This window comes from Rhinolophus sinicus, chromosome 14 (genome assembly GCF_057876585.1).
Source record: "Rhinolophus sinicus isolate RSI-liver-muscle chromosome 14, RSI-T2T, whole genome shotgun sequence".
Taxonomy (NCBI): domain Eukaryota; kingdom Metazoa; phylum Chordata; class Mammalia; order Chiroptera; family Rhinolophidae; genus Rhinolophus; species Rhinolophus sinicus.
In genome coordinates this window covers 13,657,404-13,678,971 of record NC_142514.1, presented here as the reverse complement: position 1 = coordinate 13,678,971, position 21,568 = coordinate 13,657,404, and the positions used below count along the sequence as shown (strand labels likewise).

The window sequence follows — 21,568 nt, the reverse complement described above, 5'->3', positions numbered from 1 at the left end:
GGCAGACAAGAAAAGGATTTTCCGGATTTGAGAAGGAGTTCCTGCTTCTGCCACTGTGGGTACTATTATCCCAGTGCAGAAGCTGCTTACAAACAGGCCTTTCACTGCTGTCTGCACCCAGCATTGCCTTCTCCCCCAGGCCGAGAAATCTGCTGATGCTGACCTCTGTGAGGCTGGACCAAAGCCATCATCGTAAAATTTCTCATCTGTGTAGCAAGTCTCACTTCTCAAAGCCATTTGATTATGGCTTGCCAGTTCTATTTCACCTCCTGCGGACCCTGAGAGATAGGGAGAGCCGGGAGCACCCATTCCCTTCTGCCAAAACAAAACTGATGTCTAAGGGAGGCATGTGGCTCGGTCCAGGTCACACTGGTGATGGAACAGGCTTTGGCTCACATCCAGGGCCTTTTGCAGCAGACTCGCCCTAGCTCATATTTGTTGAATGCCCAGGGTGTACTTTACATGCATTACCTTACATAATCTTCACAATAACCCCTGAAGCAGGCACAATAGTATTCCCATTTTATACAAGAGAAAATTGAGGCACAGAGAGGTGAAGTGGACTGTTGGTGAGCATTCAGATAGTAAGTAATGGAGCCAGGACTCAAACACATGTCATTTTGCCTCCAAAGTCTGTGAACACTGAAGAGTCTTGATGTATTGAACTATGCAATGCCAGGAAACCTTGATAAAGGTAGACCAAAAAATATAATGACAAAGGGAAAGTGGAGGAGGTGACAGGAGGGAAAATGATGGCATTGGTGAGGAAGGGGAGGGTACAATGCGATGAGGAATGTCACGCAATTATTATGTGCCAAACACAATTGCTAAGCACTTTATATGAACGATCTCATTTAATTGCTATGACAGTGGTTAGGAAGATTCACTTTGATGTCAAATGTATCTGGGGTTAAATCTCACCTTTGCCATTACTAACTTGACCTTGGGTGAGTTATGTCACTCCTCTGAGCCTCAGCCTGGCACATAGTGAACATTCAGTATATGGGTATTGCTAGCCACCCAATGAGGTCCATATTGATATTAATACCTCTATTTTACAGATAAGGGAACTAAGGCTCAGAAGGTTAAGGAATTGTGCTGGATCACAAAACCCAAGAATAGGACAGAGGCTTTCAAAACCTAGCTCTGAGGTCTTTATCCATATTGGTGCTGCCTTGGCATAAAACTCAGGAATGTGGGACTCTCCCTCATCCTCATAGCTTATAGATGGCACCCCAGGGATCTCAGCATGGCTTTAGGGAAACAAACTGGAACACTCCAGAATCTAGAAGTAAACAGCTGCAAGTGGATCCCGGCAACTTTCACACCACACGGCCTTCCAAGCTGCACAGACCTGCAGCCCCTCTCCCACTCCCCTCTGTAAATATTAACATTAAACATTACCATTGACATTCTCTCCCCATCTCTCTTTGCTGCTCGTGTCAATACCTTTTGTTTCTCTATGAGAGAAGCCAATATCTGCTTAGTTTTTCATTAGCCATTCACATATATTCCTGCAAGCAGGAGACTCTGCTGATTCATACAGATTGTCTCTGCTCACACCTATTAGAATTTTCAAAGCCATGTTTTTGGCAGCAAGTGGCAGCTAAAGAATGAGGCCAGCTGCAGGAAATTAAATTGGCTGAACTTTCCCCTTCGGCATAGCTGTTTGGATTTCTATTCTCTCCTACCTCCCTAAGCCTTGTTTTCCCTAAAACTTCAACCTCATGGGCCACAATTACTGACCCAAGCAACCCCCAATGACCTCTTTGTCAGTGGGGAAAAGGGTACAGCCCAAGCAATTCTGTGCATTTTTCTAAAAGGGCAGGTGTCGCAGAATGGATTGTGCCAATGCAAAGCCATTCGTGAAAGAATGATCTTGAGGTCAGTGAGCTGAACTGGAAAAGAGAGCAAGAGAGACTCCAAGGAGAAAGGGCTGCGGGGAGTGCTGGAGGAAGTTATCATCAGAGAATTCTGGGATGTCAATGTTGGAAAGGTCTTTAGATCAGGAAATGGATTTCTGCCCATAAACCAACTCCATTTAACAGATAATAACTGCCTGGAACATTGAGATGAGGAGGATATTGAGACTGAATTCTAGGCTCAGTCTGAAAAAAAAAATGTCATGGTCAATTATTGATGTCTGCCTGGGCTTGGGAGAGGGGAACAGAGGAACATGTGACATACATTTCTCTTCCCTGAATTAGTCTTCCCTTTTCATTTTATACAAAATATAAAGGAAGCCCAGAGTTGAGAATCAACTTGTCCAAAGCCACATAGCAAGTCAGTGGCAGAATTGAGCCTGAAACCCAGGCATTGCTCTTTTCATTAAGCCATGTAGCAGAAATGACATAATCAGAAAAGAGCATTCTTCTCAGTGGAAGAGTATGTCTAATTCCCTGTCAGCAATTAAGAAAGATGAGCAATGCACAAAGAATGGAAAGGCTGAGGTACCGTCTCTATCACTGTGATGTTGGGAAAAACACAGCGTCTCAGGGACTCAGTTTCCTTACCTGGAAGATGGTAGGGAAAATGTATTAAAGGCTCTCTAAGGGATGTGTGATGATCCCATGATACTTAGAGTAATTGAAGAGACATTTTATAAATGGGTACGGCAGTGGAATGGAATACACATGGGCACACAGGCCTGGAATGTGCTTCAGCACTCCCGCGCTGTGGACAGCTCCCCACTCCAACATTTGTTTGTGAGGGGAGAAGGTACCAACCAGTCCTATATCCCAGTGCTAAGAGGCCTCAGACAAGAACTTGGGTTCCACATATGATTGCTCTGTCATACTTCAAGACCAAATACAGTCATAGCAAGACAGAGGAGTTAGCTGGCATCACAGATCCCACCTAACCTCTCCCCTCCTTGCTTATCCTGTGGCCCTGGAAACAAGAGTTTGCTCCAGGGATAAACTGGGAGAGGGATGAAATTTGAGGTGACAGCAGAGCCCTCTCCCTTCTTATTCCCTAATTCCTCGTTCTCTTGAACTATGATCCTTTATGATCCTTCAATAAACCACGACTGAGGACTTTTTATGTATAAACACAGAGCTAGGCCCCATGGGGAGAGACAGATGAGAAAGATCTGATTCTTCCCCTAAATGCGTGCTTAACTCCAGAGGAGGAGACAGACAGCTGCACAACTAGAAATACAAGGGAGAGTTGGACAATGCCAGCATCGAGGTGAATAATCTCCTGAGGGAGATGAAAAGCTTTGGGCTGTATGGGAGACACTTTCATTACTCTGTTTTCTGCACTACTTCAGAACTCTCCACAGCTGAGACCATGTTCCCCGGCAGGACTGGTCAGCAGGGCTGTGCCCCTCATCTGACTGTGAGCTCCTTGAAGGAACTGTGTTTGAAACCTAATGTCTTTCCAGATGGCCAGGCCCAGGGCTTTGCACATATTAGGCATTTGGGGAACAAAAGATGAACCAAATTGTTTCTACAGGATTCTGTACAATCCTTGATTGTGGGGGCCGTGTCCAATGAATCTCTGATATCAGGTGGTAGGGAGAGACAGCAGACATGCGTTTAGACCACACTAGCTATGTGACCTTGGGTAGGTTATTGAAACTCTCAGGATGGGATTTCCCCTTTGGAAAATGGTGACAATAGGATCAACCTCATAGGATTATTGTCTAGATTAAACACCAAGCTGTGCATGAAATGGTTAGCACAATATCTGACACATTTTAGGCCCCCGGCAAATATTAGTTTCCTTTCTCTCTTCTCTGTACCCCTCTCTACTCAGTACTTAGTGAGGTGTTTTAGCCCGAGCAGGGACTCAGCAAAGGTTGTAGAATGCCAAAGAAGGATGATGACTTCTCCTCCCTTGTAAATGGACAACGTCTGTGCTACCTCAGTTCTGCCTTTGCTCAGACCACTTCAGGGTTTTATTTTGGAATGTCAAGGTTGAAACTCAAGCAAGGTTGAGTTTGGGTGTCTTTGTTTAAACTGATTTTTAAAAAGCTGTTGTTTCTTTTAGTCATGGATAGTTATTTAGGAACGCCATTCAAGGGTGGATGAAGGGCTTCTGGGAACCCAAAGTGCTGATGGAGCTGGTGTGGGGGAGCGCAGCTGATTTACCCTGGAGCCCTAGACCCCGGGGGAGGGGGTCCTCTAACAGGTACCTTGACACGGTGGATGTTGGTCCCATTCATGCTGCCACTCCTGTCGATGAGGAAGATAAACTCCCCATGGGTCTTTCTTAGGTTCGGCTGGACTGACTGGAGGTCAGGACAGAAGTTGAGCATGATGACAGAATGGTGGGGAATGTCCTTGTGGAGGCGTTTCCGGATGATTTCTGTCTGGAGGAGAAAGGAATACTCTCACCTGGGTATTCAAGGGCTCCAGCTCTGCTCCTGGGGGCTCATGCTGGTCCCCCATTACTCACCAAGTGTTGTCAAGATCCCACTCATGCTCTGCATGAAAGACGTCCAGGTTGACCGTACCTGGCTCCTCTGTTTGCTAGACTTTCACAGGTTGCAACAGCAAGCGTAGACTGGGAAGGCAGAAAGACTGGGGTTTGAGCCCCATCTCTGTCACCTTCCAGCTGTGTTATCGTGAGCAAGTCCCTCCTCTGGGCCGGTTTCTTCCTTTGTAAATAATGTTCCCTTCCCAGGGTGGTTAAGAGGACGAACAGAGCTGGCGCACAGATGGGAAGCCCCTGACGCACCTGCAGGCCCTCAGCTGAATAGTGGTTTCTTGCACTTTCACACTCAGCGTATGAGCCACTCCCTGGCTCATCTTGGCTGTGAACTTGGGTTCCCTGGTTTACTGATTCTCTCCCACTGATAACTTCCTACTCATTTTCCCAGTTCTACCTCTTTGAAAAAACCTGCCCCAATCTTCCAGGTGGACTCAATTACTGCATTTCCTCATCCATGAAGTAAGGACAAGAGTGCACACCGCACCAACTTGTGTGGATTAAATGCAATGCTTGTGAAGCCCGCTGCCTGGCAGAAAGTCCTTGTCTTGAAACAGTAGCCATCGTTGTTGTAGCTATTTTTCATAGGAGCTCAGGTGGTTCTCACCCTGCAGTTTCTTGGTCACATCTCTGCCTCCCCTCTAGCTGGGATGCTACTTGAAGGCAGGTCGTGCCTGGGTCTCTTTTGCAGCTCTCGGGCTTAACAGAGAGCCTGGTACAGAGAGGGGCTCAGTAAACCAAGGAAGGACAACACCATAGTTCATAGTTCTTTCCCTTTTTATGTGTTCTCTTCGCTGGCCCTGACGTGATACTGAACCCTTCTTCTTGACTTTTCCACTCACTCTGATTCACATCTCATTTCCTCTGTCTTCACTCTGCCTCCTTCTCTCTCCACCCTGACTTTCTCTGTCTGTCTCTTTAGCTGTCTCCGTGTGGACATGTCTCTTTGTGTCTGTTTCTCAGTTTCTGTCTATTTGAGTCCCTTCTCCAACTCAATAGATGATTTCATCACCCACCCAGGTGTTCAAACCAAAGACTTGCTTCTTCTCTTTTGCTCAGTCTGCAATCTACTCCTGCAGCAAAGCATTGCTATTTTTACAGCTCAAATATATCCTAAACTTGTACTCCTTTTTGTCACCACGGCCACCACCCAAATTCAGGACAGTTTCATCTCTTGCCCGGACCCTGGCAATAACCTCTTCCTGGCCTCTTTCTTCCACTTTTGTCTCCCTGTGGTCTATTCTACATACAGCAGGCAGCACGGTCATTCTTGTCACTCTCTTGCTGAGGCAGTAGCTTCCCCTCATGCTTTGCACCATGGCTTACGAAGCCCCCTAGGCCCTGACTCCCGCCTACCTGTCCACCTCATTTTTGCCCACTCTGCTCCCTGCATTTCAACCATACTGGCCACCTTTCTGTTTTCTAAACATGTCACCCTTATTCTGCTTCCAGTTCTTCACCATCCACAGGTCTCATTCTCAGACAGACTTTCTCTAAATATCTGGCTAAACAGCTCTCATTGTCACAGTATCCTGTTTTATTTCCTCCACGCTCCCCAGCCCTCTCCAACCTGATCTTGCTAGTTTGTTTACCGCTGGCCTGTTTCCCTGTGCTAGAATGTAAACTCCATGAGCACAAGAACGTATAATTTGCAGTGTTGCCTCCCCAGTGCCTAGAACAGCACTTGACATCTGTTAGGCACTTGGTGTTTGTTGAATGAATACATGAGAGAATGAATCTGTGTGGGTCTTTTTTGTCTGCCACTGACTTACACGTGCATCTTTTCTTTTTTTCTTTCAGTCTCTCTGTCTCTATTTGTCCCTGTTTCTCACTGCGTCATCTTCTCTTCTACACGGTGTATTTCTCTGGGTCATTTGCCCCCTCTTTGCTAAATCATGGTATTTGACGGCTTGTCCCACCCACTCTTCCTGATGGATGTTTAGCCTCTGGATGCCGGCCTCCCTCCCCGGTGAGGGATTGCACTCTTTCTCCCACATGGGGCTCCTTTGCTGAAAGCCACTGCCCACCTGGCTCTTTTGATGACAGAGCCTACAGTAGCAACAGCCACATCTGTCAGCCATCTCTGGGAAGCTGACGTTTACCTCTCAGAGAGTGGGGACCCTGGCTCAGGATTCTCTAATGGCTCCTCCAGCTGCCATTATGCAATTACAATAAACTCTCGCTTCTTCCCAGCTTTGGGTGGATCACTGTCATCCTTGAAGCCCGTGAGAATACAGGGTATTTGCATAACCAACCCAAGGTGGCAAATTGATTCTCATTTGCTTCAGCGGCCCCAGAGCTAATTGATTTAAGGCTTGGCAGGCAGGGGACCCAGCCCTAGGCCGCGGAAGTCCATTGCTGTCTTCCACCCACGTTGTCCATATGCTGCAGTTCTCCAAGCTCAGTGGCACCTTTGGCATTGCCACCCACACTCTGAGAACGTGGCTGCAGGCTTTTCTGCCAACGGACTTCTCTGAGTGAGGGGGCACCTCTGTGAGAGTAGGTATTTCCAGTGGGGACTCTAAGGTGGGGATGACATGTTGGGCACTGAGCCATTTACACCTTCCCTGTGTCATCCTGCCCATCCCCTACCAAGCAAGTGCTTCCAGCAGGTTCTCTAAAAGTGGGGGTGATGTGAGCAGTAAGCTCCCATATACTGCCCATCTGCCATCTTCCTCTGCCAATCAGGCCAGCAGGAATGGGAGGGGCTTGTAAATCCAGCATAACTGCCCCACAGGGTCACGTCTAAGTCCTTAGCCTCGTTGTCACCAAAGCCAACTCCCAAGGGAACAGATTTCTCCTTTTCCCAGCTCAATAGTCATTTTTGGGTGTTAAACCTCAGTTTTCTCATCTAAAAGGGGGGAGACAACAAAAAGCAGTGGGGCATCATTCTTAGACCTGTCTCGGCATTCAGGACCGGTTTGGTGCGTAGGCCCAGGAGCAGGAGAGAGACTGCTGTGCAACTGTGGCTGTTGGCTCAGCCTCCTGCCATTTCCTTCCCCTCCCCCACCCCTGTGCTGAGGGCCTCCTCGTCTTTAGCTTCATGAGGGAGAGGGTGGGCAGAGGGAAAGGATCTTTCTCAGGCTTTCCCTGCTCTGCCTTTGTTCACTGTGCAGTAGCCAGCAAGGATACCAGAGGAAGGAAGGGTAAGAGACCCATTCAGCAGGTGGGAAAACAGAGGCCCAGGATTAAAGATGGAGCTGGGAGGGCACCTGGTTGTAGATTCCCAGGTGCCCCTTGGGGATGGAGCGGCCTGGAGAAGACCAAGGTTGTTTTCTCCACTAAGCCTAGAATTTTGCCTGGTGTAGGCACCTTGGTGGCCTTAGGAGAAGGTGACTTGCCAGGAGGCAGGAGGACAGCCCAGGGTGACTGCTGCTTCTGGAAGTCCATTTCCCTCTGCCCTGCAGTGCCCCGGGCCCACTGAGGAAAACTTTGACAAGGAGCTGCCACCAGCTTGCTGTGTGACCTTGAGTAAGTCACACCCCCACTCAGGCCCTGTCTCTTCACTGGTCTAGTGAAGGCCAAGTTCCCAATGCCACCCTGGTTCTGCCACCCCTGACTCTCTGCTTCAGTCCCCCTCACCTTCCGCTCTGCACTGCTGTCCTTCTTCATGCCTTTAATGAAATCCGTTCTTCTTTTCAAGTGTTGGTCAAACTCTCCCAGGGTCATGTCCCCTTTCTCCATCAGAACATGTGGCATGTGGGGCTCTGTAGAGATGAGATCAATTCTTGGCACTCGTCTGAGGGTGATGCCAGGGGCCATGGTTTGGGGCTGGATCCTCATAGTAGGGAGGACTCCCAGTCAGAAAAGGGGGATAGAAGCCCTGGCTGCCTGAAGCAGTGTGGGGCCATGGCTGACTCACTGCCCCTCTCTGGGCCTCAGTTTACACATCTGTAAAATGGCAGTGGGACGGGTTACTCTGATCTTCTCAGGCCCTGACAGTCTATGAATTCTTAGAGAGACAAAGAGATGCTCTCTGGGCATTGAGAGCTGTCAAGGTCTCACTGAGCTTGGGTTTCAAAGATCCTCTGCTCAGCTGGCCTGGGGGCAAAGTGTCCAACGGGTAGATGAGATGCCATAGCCTCTGGAGCTAGAACCAGGGCAGGAGACGCTCCGTTCCACCAGCTTGAGACAAGTTTCCCAGGAGGCAGGTAGCCGGTCTCTCTCCTCCTTGGCCATGTACCCCTACCTTCTCCCTGGCTGGCCACTGGGCGAGGGGTCACGTGTCTGTGCCCCCCAGGATCAGCACCTCCTCCCTCCCCCGGACATCCCAGGGGCCCCGCCTGGCGCACAGTACCGCTGGGGTGGATGAGGATCTCCACCGGCCGGTCGAAGGTGTGCCTGTTGGCCAAAGTGATAATGATACTCTTGGCTGAGCACGCGGATGGGGCGGCGTCCGCTCGGATCTCGTGGGTGGGACTCTCCACACCTGAGGGCCACAGAAAGGCAGGTAGGCTCAGGAGCCACAGGAGAGAGAGGGGCTTGGTGGGGGAACACTGAGACCCGGGCCAGAGAGTATTGGCACTCCGCCCATCAGCCCCATCCTGACCTACTGTGTCACAAGGGACAGGCCTCCTCAATTTCCCCATCTGCTAAATGGGGGCGGGGGCTTAGATAGAAGGCATCTAAGGGTTCTTCCTGCCTTGTGGATCCAGGGGGGGTCACAGGAGTTTTTTCCTCATGGGGCATATAAAGCTAGAAAGAGCTCAATGCTTGATCGGTGGGCACGCCCTAAAATGCCTCTTGGGTTGGAATGTCATGCTGCTCTGGCAAAACACTTGTGTACAAGAAACCACATCCTAATGCCCTTTCAAAACCTTGAGTGGGTTGGGGAGGGGAACTATCAGAACAGTGGTTCTCAACTCTGGCTGCACGTTAGAATCACCTGGGAGCTTTAAAATATCCACCACCCAGGACACACCCCAGACCAATGGCACCAGGAGCTCTGGGGTGGGAGCTATGAACAGAGGGCAAGATTCTGAAAGAAGCTGTGGTGATTCTGCTGTGCAAGGTGAGAACCTGGAAGCCATATATGGCTGCAGCCTCTAGGAGAGGACCAAGAACCACCACGCTCCTGTGGACATTTCCACAAGGATGCCATTAAAGTGGGGGTGAGGACGGCCTTGACACCTGTCCTTGAGAGGGGGGCTCATCTTTGGGCCCTATGTTAGGGAGTAGGAAATAGGGGTCTGTAAAGGTCCATGTGCTTCAGATTACATTCCCTCTGGGCCAGTCAGCTTCCCTGCCCTCCTTTTTCTCTCTATCCCTGGCAGCTTTGGGCCTGAGCGCCAGCCCTCCACCTGGCCCCCGGTCTTTCCAGCATCTACCTGGCTCTCTGCAGCTCTGTCTCACCTGCGAGCAGGCACGGCCCACGGATTTCCAGCTGGAAGCTGAAGTCGTATTCCATGGGGTTGGACACGTCAGTGTCCAGGAGGGCCTCCAGGCACAGCTGGTTCCACGAGTCCAGGGCCCGGGTGCCGAAGCAATGCCTGGCTTTGCTGGGAAGGGGCCGTGAGGAGGAGAAGGAGGCAGGCAGTCAGGGCCAAGGCCGGGCCAGCGTGAGAAGACATCAAGAAGACGCTGAGTCCCAGGCAGCCCTGGCATTCCTGCAGCCCAGTCCGAAAGGGGGCCGAGGCGCTTCCTCCCACCCCAGACCCTGACTCTCCCAATCAGTCTGACCCCAGGGAGAGCCTGGATTCAGATATAGGCATGGCTAGCTACCTACGCGGATGGGCCAGGGGTCAGGCACCAGACCCTCCACAGCCTTAGCTCAATTTTATCTCACCCAGACCTCCAGAATGAGGTACCAGGGCTCCCATCTCCCCCACCCCAACATGGGGAAACCAGGGCTCAGCAAGATAAGGCAAGTAGCTTACGCCCCCACAATCAGGACTTGGCAGAACGTGCATCTTCACCCACGTCTGTCTGGCTCCTGTCTGACTACATCGCACCCTTCTTGAATCCCTGCTCTGTCTCTGAGAGCTGGGAGCTCCCACACAAGCCACTTCTCCTCTAGGTCTTAGTTTTCTCATCCATTAAATGGGGGTAATAATGACACTGTGGTCTTGCGTGATACATAGCAAAGTGTCTGTCCCTGCTGAACCCTCTTTCTGTCATCCATACGCTGTCAGTAATCCTGCTCCCTCCTCCGACCCCCGTACAGCCTTTAAGGTCTGTGATGTATTCCTTAATATACACGTATCCTTATAAAATACGCAGCGGCATTTGGTTGTGAATATGTCTTAAACTTCCAAAGATTGCATTGTATTATGAATCTCATTCAACTGTTGCCCCCTTTTTCACCCAATGCTGTGTTTTTAAGCTCCATCCAGGTGGCTGTCTTTAAACCAGTCTTTGTTGCTGATATGCTACCTATCATATATCTTAAGGGCACCTGTTATGGTGTATGAAGTATAGTATTTTATACTTATTTGTTCCTGTCTCCACCCGCTATGTCCCTGGGTACCACCACCATGAAGATACTCATCTACGTCCCCTTTTTGAACTTATGAAAGAATTTCTCTGGGGTCCCTGGGCCCAAGGACACACACTGAGTATTGTCAGGTTGCTTTCCAGGGTGGCTGCCCCAGATTCTATTTCCATCAGCACCGAACAGTACCCTTCTCTCCCCAACCTCACAATCACTTGGCATTATCTATTTTTCCTATTTTTTCTCGTATCACTCTTGCTGAGCAACTTTTAGCTTCACAGGGATTTGACGCAGGCTTCTCCCACGAGCACCTCTGCTAACTGCCGGGTGGAATGGGCAGGAACAAGCTTGCTGAGCCCACCTCAGGGGCATCAGGGCTTCCTGGGCCTCATTCCCTGATCCACCAAAGTCTTGAATGTCCCCAGGCTCACTAGGTCCTGTCTCTCAAATGCACAAGGCTTGGTGCCCATGGCAGCACTCACAGAGGTGACACACAAGCTAGTGTCCCTGGTCTGAGGCTGCTTTGTGCTGCCAGCTTCTCTGTTGTGCCAACAAGTGTCCTCACCTTAGGCTTCAAAGTCCTACACGTTTTGACTCCTCACCAGCCCTCTGACCTCTCTCCTTCCCTCTCCCACCTGCTATAGCCACACCAGCCTACCGGCTGCTCCTCACACAGAGCAAGGCTTATGCCTCAGGGCCTGGAACACTCCTTTCTATGTCCACATCCTCCTCGTCGCTCAGCTCTCAGACGAAATACCACTCTTCAGACAAGCCTGGCCTGGCCCTGGGACCCCCAGGTTGGGTTCCTCTTTTGTCCTCTTAGCCTCATGCCAGCACACAAACACTTCCATATTAGTGGTGTTATTAATTGGATAGCAAACTCTCCCACCGAGTTCCAAAAAGGCAGGAACCCTGTTGGTTTCGTGTGCTCTGGGTCCTTAACACTCAGCTCAGTATCTAGCACCCACAAGATGCTCAGAAATAGCTCTTGAGTGCATTGAAGAATAAAGCCTGGACCTTCTGGTCCCAAGCTGCCCAAATCCCAGAACTTCTGGCCAGTACCAATACAGGGCATTCCAGGGAGATTCTCAAGTGTTCCATACATGAGCAGGGGAGGAGCCATTGTTCAGATGGTGGCTGCTTAGCGCTGAGCCCTACGTCCACGGCCCTGCATACCACTCACTTCACCGGACAGACTCCCTGCTGCCCACCTGAGTCTCTGACCTAAGGCAGGGGCTCCTTACCTTTGGGCCTGTTGATTGGAGGGGCCAGGGCTCTCAGTGCAGAACTGGGGCACAGTTGGGGCGCAGACAGCCGGCAGCAGGACCCGCACAGCCCCGCTGGGCAGAGTCGGGAGCTCTGAGGAGGTGCTGACGAAGACAGTGACGTTCTCCATAGGGGCAATGGTCCCCAGGTTGACCAGGAACACGATCCGCTCCAAATCCTCATCCAAAGCCAGCTTTCCCAGTGTGTAGGAAGGAGGGGTGATGGAGACCCCTTCTTGCAGAAGGTTTCCTAAGTGCCAGGCCGGGAGTCAGCAGCTGTGTATATATTATCTCTAGTGCCCTCTAAGATGCTGTGTGGTAGGTCTGAGTAGCCAATTTTGCTGATGGGAAAACAGGCTCAGCGTGGGGGTGTGGCTTGCCCAAGTTACTCAGCGAATAACTAACTCATTGAACCAAGATCTGAACCCGCGTGGGTCTGACGCCAGGCCTGTGTACGTTCCATTGTTCCCTGCTGGGTGTGGGAGACCTGGACCCACAAAACCCCAACAGTCTCCATCTGGAGACTCTACTTGCCCCCAAGAGTCATATTCAAGCATCCCCCACCTCTGGAATCCATGCTTTTGCTCATGCTCTGTCCTTTGATCTGAAAGGCCCATCCGCCCATCCCTACTTAGCCAGTCACCCATCCATCCAATCCCTCCATGAACACCTCCCTGAGCCCCCAGCTGTACCCCTCTTTCCCTCCTCTGACATTATCCAGACCTTTCTTGTCTCAGCCACATTCCACCTCCTGTCACGGTTACTACTAGGCACATCTCACCTATTCATTCAGGCTCTGAGTAGTCGCAACAACTTGAGGGCAAGTTTGCATCTTCACATGGTGAGAGCTCATTAAAAGATTCTTGAATGTCCTAATGATCAAGTGAACAAACTTCACTTTGATCATAGATCCAATGGTAAGAATCTCTTATGTCATATATTACTTGGTCTGGATTCAAGCTCTGGCTCTGCCACTAACATGCTGTGTGACCTTGGGCCAGTCACTCACCCTCTCTGAGCCTCAGCATCCCCAATAGCAGGCATTAGTAGCACGACCGAGTGCTTACTCTGTACCAGGGACTGTGATGAGTGCTCTGCATACATGTTTTCTGTTGAGATTTGTGTGTGTATAATTATTAGTTCCATTGTATGGATGAAGTTTAATTCCTTATCTAAGTTCACACCACTTGCAAGCACCAGGATAGGGAGTCAAACCCTGGTGTGACTCATTCCACAACCTCTGATCTTAAATGACATGCTATTCTGTTTTGTAGAGATATCATAACCCCTCCCCCTTTTTTTGTTTCCTTTGATCCTCACCATTCTTTCAAGGTGAGAACAGGAAAGATGACCTCTATTGTATAGACAATAAGGCAAGGTTCAGAGAGGTTAATCACTGGCCTGAGGTCACACAGGATTCCTGACTCCTAGTTTAGTGCTCTCTCTACCCTATCCCACTGCTGCTCTTTCAGTCTGCCTGAGACTCCAGCCAGGCACAGGCTCTGTCAGTGCCCTCTGGCCTCCTTACCTGTGACAGTTGTGGCTTGAATGCGGTTGGGATTGAAGCGACCACTCTCCATCTTGGCTTTGTCTTTAATCTGTACCGTTACGACCCGGTCAGCAATGACTGCCTCAAAGCCGATCACCGTGGTGTACTCATCCAGCGGGTACACGAAGAGGCCTGCCAGAGCAGGGCCCAGCATCACAGGGTGCCCTGGCACCACCCTGCGTGTTCCACCCTGGGAAGGAGCCCACGCCTTTGGTCTGTCAGGTAGAAGGATGGTGCTCACTGCCCTTTAGAGGTGGCCAGAGAGGGCTCAGGCTGGAACCTCATGACTCTGGGGCCAGCTGGGCAAGTATAGGAGCAGGCACCGTGTGAGCAGGGGGGCAACTGGAAAAGGGACAGCTGTGTCCTTGTCCCAGCCAACTCTTATTTTGCAGGCATGTGAGGTCAGAGTGGCCAGGGCTCCTGACTTTTCAAGACAGAGTGGAAATCTGGATTTTTATGTAACCTGTTGTGTGGGGCTAATAAAACACACCTGTGTGGTGGACTTGACTTGCTACCTGTGGCAGCCAGGAGCTGGGGCTTTGGAGAAAGTACACTGGGTTCTAATCTGGGCCCTGCCACTTTCCCTAGCCTGGTGAACTTGGAGAAGACATTTAGCTTCTCTAAGCCTCACAGCCCCATCTGTAAAATGGGGATAATAGAGCCAAACTCATAGGATTGTCATGAAATTGGAAAAAATAGCCACCACTTATTAAGCTATGTGTCATAGTGTGTTTCCCATATTTTTTATCCTTAGTGCTTCTCAAACTTTAGGAGCCCACAAATCACCTTGGGGTCTTGTTAAAATGCAGATTCTGATTCAGTACATCTGGGGCGGGGCCTGAGATCTGCATTTCTAACCAGCTCTTGAGTGACGCTGCCCATGGTTCGGGGACCACACTCGGTGGATTAAGGTTGTACCTTATTTAATCTGCCCACCGGCACTGGGACAGCTGAATGCCGGGCCCATGGTGAGCCCTCCTGGGCCCCTGTGCTGACTCCCTGTGCTTCTGAGCCTCAGTTTCCTCTTCTGTAAAATGGGAGGAAGCATGTGGAAAGCCAAAGGACTGTCCCCAAATTGTTCAGCAATTTAGTCTGCTGGGGCCGCAGTGGGTCCCATTTTAAGCCACCCTCTCTAGTTTTCTTTAAACAGAAGAGCAGTTTCATTTGCTCTGCTCAGGAGATTTTGGAGAGGGAAGAAAGTTTCCCTACGGGTTCATTTTTGGAACTGAAATGGTCTTAGAAGCTCAGGTTGGCCTGGAGGGTGGTGCCCCAAGACAAGAAGCTTGGGGGTTAGGAGGCCCCCATCACTGTGGATGAGAAGGAATCCTACCCATATCTTACCCATAACCAGCACCCTCCTAGCCAGCCTTCCTGTAACCTCCTTCCTTAAGTGGCAAGAGAGGAGTCTGATTTACAAAGGATGCTTAGAGGCAAACATCCGTCCACAGTCCTGAATGCCCCACACGGATGATTCCTGTTCGTGGACTGTTTTGCTTCCACACTGTCCTCCCTCACACATTATCTCATCTCCTCATTTCACAAACCCTGGTGTCCAGACAGGCAGGGGAGCATCCTGATTTTGAGAAGGATCGTGCCTTCCCCAAGGTCACAGGGACAAGAGCCACATCTGGGACTGGGAACTTCTGGCTTCCACTGAGTCGTGAGGCCTCTCTTACTGTGAGGTTCCCATGAGGAAGTGGAGGATTGACCACCTGACACGGGAGGGTGGGGGGGGACGTGCCTTGTGGAACCTAAATAGTGCTGGGACAGGTGGCCCGGGCTGAGCCCAAACCTGGGCTCACATCCTGACCTGAGGTTCTACCAGCTTTGAGGCCCATGGGGCAGAAATGGCATCCCTGTTTACAGGTAAGGAAACTGAGACTCAGCGAGGTTACAAGACTTGCCCAATGTCAGCTGTCCATGTTGGGGTGGGGATTCGAGGGGGAGGGCGAGTGGCCCCGGGGAAGCCGCAACAGGAGTCCTTACCCTGGAAGGGCTGGGCTTCCAGATTGCCGTAGGTGAGCGAGGCGGTCAGACCCAGGGCATAACCGCTGACGAAGGAGGTGACGTCAGAGGCAGTGAGGGGCAGGGCCGCCCCTGTGATCTGGTTCAGCAGACCGGGCATCCCGCTGACTCCTCAGCCTTCAGGGTCTGCCAGAGACAAGAAGGACAGGCAGCTGGGAGAGGCTCCCCACCCCTGCTCAACCCAGTTCCCCAACGTCAGACCCCAGGCAGTCAGGGCGGCATTCTCTTCATTTTCCCCTCTTTCCAGTTAGTCACCCATGACGATGTTCAACCATCCCTGAGAAGAGAAGTGGTAATTCCCTTTCTGTCCAGTTCATGGTGGAGAAACTTGGGCCTGAAGACATGTGATCTGCCCAGATTCATAGCGACAGGCAGGGCTGTAGACCAGGCAGGCTCAGGTCCAGCCTGGAATGCTCCCCATTAGATGATACTATCCTAACTCCAGGTGGAGACCAGGGTCTCAGCTCTGACCCATCCTCTGTCAGTCCCACAGTCTCTGAGCTGTAGGTGCTTCCTCTGCGAAAGGAGGGGACTGGCATATCTCAGCAAGTCCCTCTTTCTCTGATTTCAGTGAATCTACAGTCAACACTTGGGGTGTTGAGGAAGTGAGCAGCACCCCCAAAAGACACCAAAGGGAGCCACCGTTGTTCCAGGTGTGCAGGCCACAGCCTGGGACTCCCTCCTGGTGTCTCTTTTTCCCTGCCCTCGCCCCACCCAATCTATCCCCAACGTTGGTGATTTAACTCTGGAAAAGCTCTGGCATTCACCTATTTCTTTCCATCTCTGCCACCAGCATCCTTCTCCAAGCCACCTTCATCTCTACCTGGACTGCAGCTCCTCACGTGCTTCTTGAATCTACTGTTTTCCCTCCCTCACTGGAATCCATTTTCTATGCAGAATGAACAGAATTTCTATGCAGAATTCTGGCCAGAATGAACAGAGCAACACACAAATTGCACAGGTCTCTATCACCCCCGCCACCCTCTTTCACCCACCAGTGGTTTCCTATTGCTCTTAGTACAGAGACCAAACCCTTCAGATAGCCTGGGGCCCTGTGTAATCTGGCCCTGTGTGTCCCTCCAGCTCACCAGTCACCACGTTCCCAAACACACTTTGTGGGTCTCCCCAGCTTCCATGCCGTCCTTCAAACGTGACCTGCTCTCTCCTACCTCTGCACTTGTCATTTGTTACATAGAAGTCTCACCTCCCGACCCATTTTTAAACTAATAACTTCCTACTTGTCCTTTGGTGTCAACTCAGGGTCCCCTCCCAGGGAAGCCAGATCACCCAAGCCCGGCATCCTCTGTCTGCCTCGTACAGAGCCAAGCTTCTCTCCGTCAGGGCGCGTCTGTCAGTGTGTAGGGATGCATTTGTTTCTGTGAGATTATTTTGTTACTATCTGTCAGCCCCTTTAGAACGTGTGCTCATGGAGGGCATGGTCCTGCCTATTTTTGCTCCCCACTGTGCAGTTAAATAAATAAAACAATGGCTGGCTGGCATCATTCCAACATGAAAGACTTCACAGCACTTCTCAGGGCAACGTATCGATTCTCTATAGGGTTCCTGAGACTCCCCCCGGCCCCCCAGGTTATCACTGCCTTTGAAAGGTAGGGTGAGAATGGGAAGCAAAGTCAAACAAAGGGTGCAGAATACAAGTTTGAGGGCAGGTTCCCTTTGGGTTTCCCCCTCCGTGCTGTGTGAGCTGGGCTGGCAGCCTGTTGCTGTATATTTGCAAGGCTGTTCAACGAGTGCTCATTACTCTGCCTTTTCTCAAAGAAGGTCCTCCTCATGTCCCCGGCTAGGATCCTCAGTGCTCTGTCCTCTCTGCCAGGCCAGCAGCGCCTTTTTAATTATGTTCTCCTTTGTGGCTCCTGCCCAGACAGCTCTCCCCCTGGCTTATCTCCAGCAGGCTGATTGACAGGAGGAGGCAGATAAGGAGCCGGGAGGGAGCTGCTGTATCCCCAGCTGCCTTCTCTTGGGACTGCTCTGTCCTGGTGGCCCCAGCAAAGCCTGGCTACACCCAGGGGTCAGAACAAGATGACGGAGTTCATTTTCTGAGCCACGTCTCATGTCACCCACACTCCCTCCCTCCTCCTTCTCATCCTGGTTCACTCGTGGCCAGAATGCTAATTGGGGAATGCAGCTTCAGGGAACTGGCACCAGGTGTGTGGCGAACTTGGACTTAAGTGTCAGTCCGTCTTGGAGTGAAGTCTTGTCAAAGGCATCTTTTCTGACCCAGTCTCCCTACTCTGCCTCTCATGCCCACCCCAGACTTCCTGGGGAGGCCCCTCACCCAGGGAATGAAGCTTGGATGAGCGATGTTGATAATATAGAGCAACTCACCCAGAATTGACCCTTTAACAGGATCAGCCTTTTTGGGAAGCGTTAACTTGAAATTTTGGGGGGCCTAATCAATGCATGTGTTCATCAATTCATCATTGAAAACCACCTACTGTATTCCAGGCCCTGAATTAGCCACAAAGATAAGACACAGCCCTGTCCTCAAGGAGCTTACAATCTAATGGCAGGAGATTGGGGAGTGGGAGAAGAATTATAAAAGCAGCTGGAATTTATTGCACATTGAAAATGTGCCAGGCACATTTTATCTCATATATTATCTCACATACTCCCCACAACAACTTTATAAGGTACATTACTGTTTTGCAAATGAGGCCATTGAGGCCTCAAGAGCGATGTGTTTGGTTTTGCACATGAATTTGTATTTTGGGGTGCCTGAAGGACATAGGGGTACAATGGGCACTTGTGTAGGACTTTCGCCTGAGAGGAACCCAGGGCCATCCCTGTGAGGGCAAATAATGCTGGGCGTCCACCCTCCAACCATCCCAAACTGGGCCTCTAGTGGGTACCAGGCCGCAGTAAACACCTAGGAGAGACATGACAGGGAAGACGCCCCCAAGCGTGTGTCCGGGACAGTGTGAGAAGCGAGGGCTGGGCCTCAGGAACGGTGTGAGCAGTCGGAGGTGGTGATATGGGCTGATCTTAGTGTGTCAGGACCAGCATGGTCCCTTCCCCACCTCCCCCAACCTGGCAGACAACCTGTTTGCGCAGGTCCCTGATGTTTGCAATGCTGAATCTGGGAAAAGGACTGGAGAAGTGAGAGAAAATAGAAAGGGGACTGAATGGGCTGGGAGGAAGGACGGGTGGGAAAGGGGGAGGGAGGGAACACTAGAGACTTTAGAGTAACCATGGGGAGAGCTGGGGAGAAAAGAGGATTTTAAAGAAGGTGTGCCTTGAATCACAAGTTGGGCCCTATTCAATATTCTTTGAGAGGCACCAAGAAAGCTTTGAATGATGTGGGGTGTCGGACTGTGTTTCTTTGCATGAAATGTTGTGCTGAACTTGAGCCCTGAGCGTTCTCCACAGGTTTTAGAAGGTTCCCCGTGTGGCTGTTCTGGATGGTCTAGAACTTGTAAATCCTAAATGATCACTGTCCTTTGGGCAGGCCTCTTTGGAGCCAGACAAGCCCAGATTTGAATCCTAGTGGATAACTCATTGCCCCGCACAACCTGAGTGAGTCACTGTAAAACTGGTTAAGTGCAGGGTCCACTGGCTCCCATCTTATAGGCCCATGAAGAATGAATCGAATAAAATGTATAAAGTACCTAGTACAGTGCCTGGTACATAGTAGATGCTCAATAAATATTTATAAAGTAGAATCAATGAATGAACGTGAGCAGACTCCCAAGGACACTAAGCTTTAGTTTTGGGGCAAGGATTTGGGGTCTATTTTTCTCATGGATCTATCAGTCTTTGTACTGTTAGTAGGTGGTGAATAAATATTCGTTGAAAGAGTGAATGAATGCGTAATCACAAGGCAAAGCTGGCCGTTTCTGGGTTTCCCATTGGTCCAGCTGGTGGAAGAAGTCCTCTGGCAGCTCCTCTGAGATAAAGAAGCTAAAGCCATTAGTTTCTCATCCCAGTGTTTATCAATCAGGGCCCCAAATACACCCTCCCTGCCAGCATGGGGGCCCACCCATCTTCTAACAGACCATCGGTCCACAGGAGATGCTCTGTTATTCTGTACCCACTGAGCCAGCCCCTGGCCCTCTCCTGCCTCCCCGAACCTGCCACCGTACCTTCTGCAACCACCACTCGGTAGCCAGCAGGCTCCCTGCATCCTGGGCCTCTCCTGAGTCTCTTCCTGTGTTCTTGTCCAAGGGCACTTCCTTGCAGTCCTGTCCAGGAGGGGCTGCTTATTTCTCAACACCCCTTAGAGACACGGGGTGGGGTGGGTGCCCTCCTTGGTCCCAATCGCTACTCCAAGACCATCATCCTCCTATCCTCCTGTAGAACCCTTTCTCCTTTGCGGGGGATGCTGCCTTTTTGACTACCGCCCGCCTTTGTTGCTTACCATCTCCAAGGTCCTGATGACACCCCCCATTTAGCAAACACTTGGCACCTGGCTCAGGGCCTCCTCTGCTCCCCAAACCCTGCCATCACCCTGGGTGACTCTAGCATCCACGAGAACTGTGCCTCCAACTCCCTGGGCTTTTACCCCCTGACCCGGCATCTCTGTAACCCTCGCTTCCCCTCCAGCTCAGCCTCCTATTTCCATGCCCACGCCCTGAACTTGAGACACCTTCCGTAATCGCTCCGTCTCCCAAACCAGTCACTCAGGCATACAGGTTGCTTGTAAAATCGCAACCTCTCAACCCTTCCTAGCCCTATTATTTGTTTTTTCCTTAGCACTTATCACCATGACATACCGTATATTCTGCTTATTGATCTTATTAAATGTGTCTCTCTAACTCTCTAGAGCAGGAGTGTCAAAACTGCGGCCCGCGGGCCAACTGAGGTCCGCAATCCATTGTTAATTGGCCCTCAGCAAATTCCAAAAATATATTTAGTTTACTTAAATAAACCAGGTGAGGTAATATGTGCTTCACCTCGAGTGAGTGGCCCGGCTGTTTGTGTATTTTACCGCATATGGCCCTTGGTGAAAAACGTTGAAAAAAGTTTGGACACCCCTGTTCTAGAGTGTAATCTTCAATGAGGGCAAGTGTTTGTTTTAGTGTGCTCACTGCCGAATCCACTTCCCATTATATGTAGTAGATGCTCCATAAATATTTGTTGAATGGATGAAACATCATTCCAAGTGCTCTGTATACACAATCTGGCAACACCCCCTGGAAGTAGGTACATACTGTCTCTGTTTTATAGATGAAAACACCAAAGCTCAGAAAAGTGAGGTAACATCTTCACGGCCCCTCACTCCTTCCAGGCTTTGCTTAAATTGCACCTTCTCAGGAAGATCGAACCTTAATACTGTATTTAAAACATAGGCAGTAGGTGACCGGACTGGGAGTTGAACCCAAGCAGGACGACCACAGACAGAGTCCACGTATGTAACCGTGAGGCTATGCTGCTTCCCGCATCGAGCGTCTCCCCAGGCCTTGACCACTTCTGCCCAAATGCTCTCCTGAAATCCTCCTCTCCTCTCCAGCCCCACTGCTGCTGCTTTGGCATTTTCTCCTGGACCATCTCCCACCTCCAGCCTCCAGGCTGTTTCTCTTCTAGTCCTCTCCATCCATCACTCCCCTACACACACACACACACACACACACACACACACACACACACACACGCCGCCCTTTCCCTGAGCTTAATGGCTCCCATGGTTTTTGTCCGACAGTGCAGGTAAAACTCCTAGCTTGGCATTCAAGGTTCTTCCCTATGGGGTCCCCATCTCTGTCTAGTGTCACCTGCCATGTCCTGCATGTTCACTGCTCCAAACACACTGACCTTCCCACCATGCCCTGAACAGATCAGGTTCTTTCCCACCCTTGAGACTTTTTCTGGAATGACCGTTGCCTCCCTCTCTGCTGTACAAAGTCTTGGTCACTA

At 50.6% G+C, this 21,568-nt stretch overlaps 1 protein-coding gene across 3 annotated transcripts in view; it reads right to left on the bottom strand.

Annotated features, from left to right (window-relative positions):
- VWA5B1 (von Willebrand factor A domain containing 5B1) overlaps positions 1–21,568 on the bottom strand; it is a 63,791-nt gene that overhangs the window by 31,293 nt on the left and 10,930 nt on the right. For all 3 annotated transcript variants that reach the window (XM_088790311.1, XM_088790313.1, XM_088790312.1), the window contains exons 2-8: positions 15,665–15,829; positions 13,658–13,810; positions 12,109–12,379; positions 9,787–9,932; positions 8,732–8,863; positions 8,017–8,141; positions 4,139–4,315 (exon numbers count right to left, since the gene is read on the bottom strand). In XM_088790311.1, the coding sequence (XP_088646437.1) occupies positions 4,139–4,315; positions 8,017–8,141; positions 8,732–8,863; positions 9,787–9,932; positions 12,109–12,379; positions 13,658–13,810; positions 15,665–15,803 (1,143 nt within the window). In that variant the 5' untranslated portion in view covers positions 15,804–15,829. The remainder of the gene's footprint in view (positions 1–4,138; positions 4,316–8,016; positions 8,142–8,731; positions 8,864–9,786; positions 9,933–12,108; positions 12,380–13,657; positions 13,811–15,664; positions 15,830–21,568) is intronic.